At 63.3% G+C, this 1,837-nt stretch overlaps 1 protein-coding gene across 1 annotated transcript; it reads right to left on the reverse strand.

The window, feature by feature from the left end:
- Positions 1-306: 306 nt before the first annotated feature.
- LOC104915895 (C-type lectin domain family 4 member F-like) lies at positions 307-1,799 on the reverse strand. The gene is made up of 3 exons (XM_019611086.2): positions 1,577-1,799; positions 834-984; positions 307-488 (listed from the first exon to the last, which is right to left on the reverse strand). Exons 1-3 carry the CDS (start codon positions 1,774-1,776, stop codon positions 315-317), a joined length of 525 nt encoding a protein of 174 aa, XP_019466631.1. The 5' UTR covers positions 1,777-1,799; the 3' UTR covers positions 307-314.
- Positions 1,800-1,837: the final 38 nt, after the last annotated feature.

Genomic DNA, 1,837 nt, shown 5'->3' on the forward strand with positions numbered 1-1,837 from the left:
GATTCCGTGGACACCACGTAGCCACCCCGTAGACCCGTAGACACCGCATAGACACCCCATAGACTCCCCATAGCCACCCCATAGAGCCCATGAAAACCCCATAGCCACCCCATGGCCCCATAGCCACCCCATGGAAACCGCATAGATGTAGCCCTTTAGACCCCATAGATGCTCCATAGCCCATAGACCCCACAGCCCATAGACACACAGACCCCATTAACACCCCATAGCGTCTCACGACCCCACAGACCCTGACTCCAAACCCCTTATGACCCCCGCCACCCCCCCACAGCCAATAACCCTCAACCCCCCCATCACCCCTGTGACCCCCCGTGACTCCGTGACCCCCGTGACCCCCTGTGACCCCGTGACCCGTCCCACCGGAAGCTGAGGGCGCTGCCATCCACCCATTGGAAGGAACCCTCCGTGCTGCGGTCATGGAGTCCGATCCACGTCTCATGGGGGGGGGCCAACGAAGTCAGGAACTCCTGGGTGGGGAAGGGGGGTGTGGGACCCACAGCACCACCCCACAGCGTCCCATAGAAACCAATGGCACACATAGCGCCCCATAGCACCCCATAGCGCACCATAGCGCCCCATAGTGACAATCATAGTGCTCCGTAAGTGCCCCATGGAACCCTATATCACCCCATAGCCCCCATAGACCCCACAGCCACAACCCTTTAAAGTCCTTCAGTACCCCACACCACCCCACGTCACCCCATAGCAGACCATAGCTCCCCACGGTGCCCCATATCACCCCACACCGCCCCACATCACCCCATAGCGGACCTTAACACCCCTCAGTGCCCCCCACACCCCATAGCACCCACCTGCTCCTGTGCATCGCCGATGACCACCAGCTGTGCCCCACTGTCCCGGCAGCGGCCCTGCGCCTGCGCCCACCCCACAGCGCCGCTCCCCACCATATAACAGCTGCCCCCGTGCAGCCGCCACCCGGGGGGCACACCTGGCACGAGGAGCCTGGGGGGCACCCATGGGGACATTGGCACCCGCCGACCCCATGTCACCCCCCCACGGACCCCAATGTCACCCCCAGTGGGATTTTACCCACTGACCCCAGTATCATCACCCACGGGGACCCTATGACCCCACAGACCCCAACGTTCCCATCCCCATGGGACATCACCCACCCAGCGACACCAGTGTTACCCCCCATGGGGTCCCTGTGTCTCCACGGACCCCAATGTCACCACCCCCAGTGGGACTTCACCCACCGACCCCAATGTCACCACCCCACAGACCCCAACGTCCCCATCCACCCCCACACACCACTGTCACCCCCCATGGCACATCTCCCAACACCGACCCCACTGCCACCACCCATGGGGTCCCTGTGTCCCCACGGACCCCAGTGTCACCCCCATTGGGACTTCACCCACCGACCACAACTCACGGGGACCCCATGACCCCACAGACCCCAACGTCCCCATCCACCCACATTACCCCCCATGGGACATCACCCACACACTGACCCCGAAGTTCACCCCCATGGGGTCCCCGTGTCCCCACAGACCCCAATGTCACCCCCTCCCCTCTCCCCGCTGTTGCTCACGGTTCAGTGCCCACATGGCGTGCAGCAGTTGGTGCAGAGCGCTGCGTGTGGTGCTGCGCTCCCTCCACACCGACACCATTATCCCTGAAACTATGGGGACAGAACCGCGTGCCAAACGGCTCCGTGTCCCCATTGTCCCCAAATCCCCACGTCCCCATGTCTACATGTCCCCATGCATTCGCGTCTCCATGCCCCCACATCCCCAGGTCCCCTTGTCCCCACACCTCTGTGTCCCTGTATCCCCACACCCCCACATCCCCA

This window comes from Meleagris gallopavo, unplaced genomic scaffold, assembly GCF_000146605.3.
Source record: "Meleagris gallopavo isolate NT-WF06-2002-E0010 breed Aviagen turkey brand Nicholas breeding stock unplaced genomic scaffold, Turkey_5.1 ChrUn_random_7180001858439, whole genome shotgun sequence".
Lineage (NCBI taxonomy): Eukaryota > Metazoa > Chordata > Aves > Galliformes > Phasianidae > Meleagris > Meleagris gallopavo.

Bases quoted from the DNA above. Each gene is read 5' to 3' on its own strand.
- LOC104915895 (XM_019611086.2), bottom strand. From the start codon at position 1,776: ATGTGGGGGCATGGAGACGCGAATGCATGGGGACATGTAGACATGGGG. The intron at 985-1,576 runs GTGAGCAACAGC...GGTGCCCCCCAG, and splicing joins CGCCATGTGGGCACTGAACC to GCTCCTCGTGCCAGGTGTGC. The intron at 489-833 runs GTGGGTGCTATG...TTCCCCACCCAG, and splicing joins TCGGCGATGCACAGGAGCAG to GAGTTCCTGACTTCGTTGGC.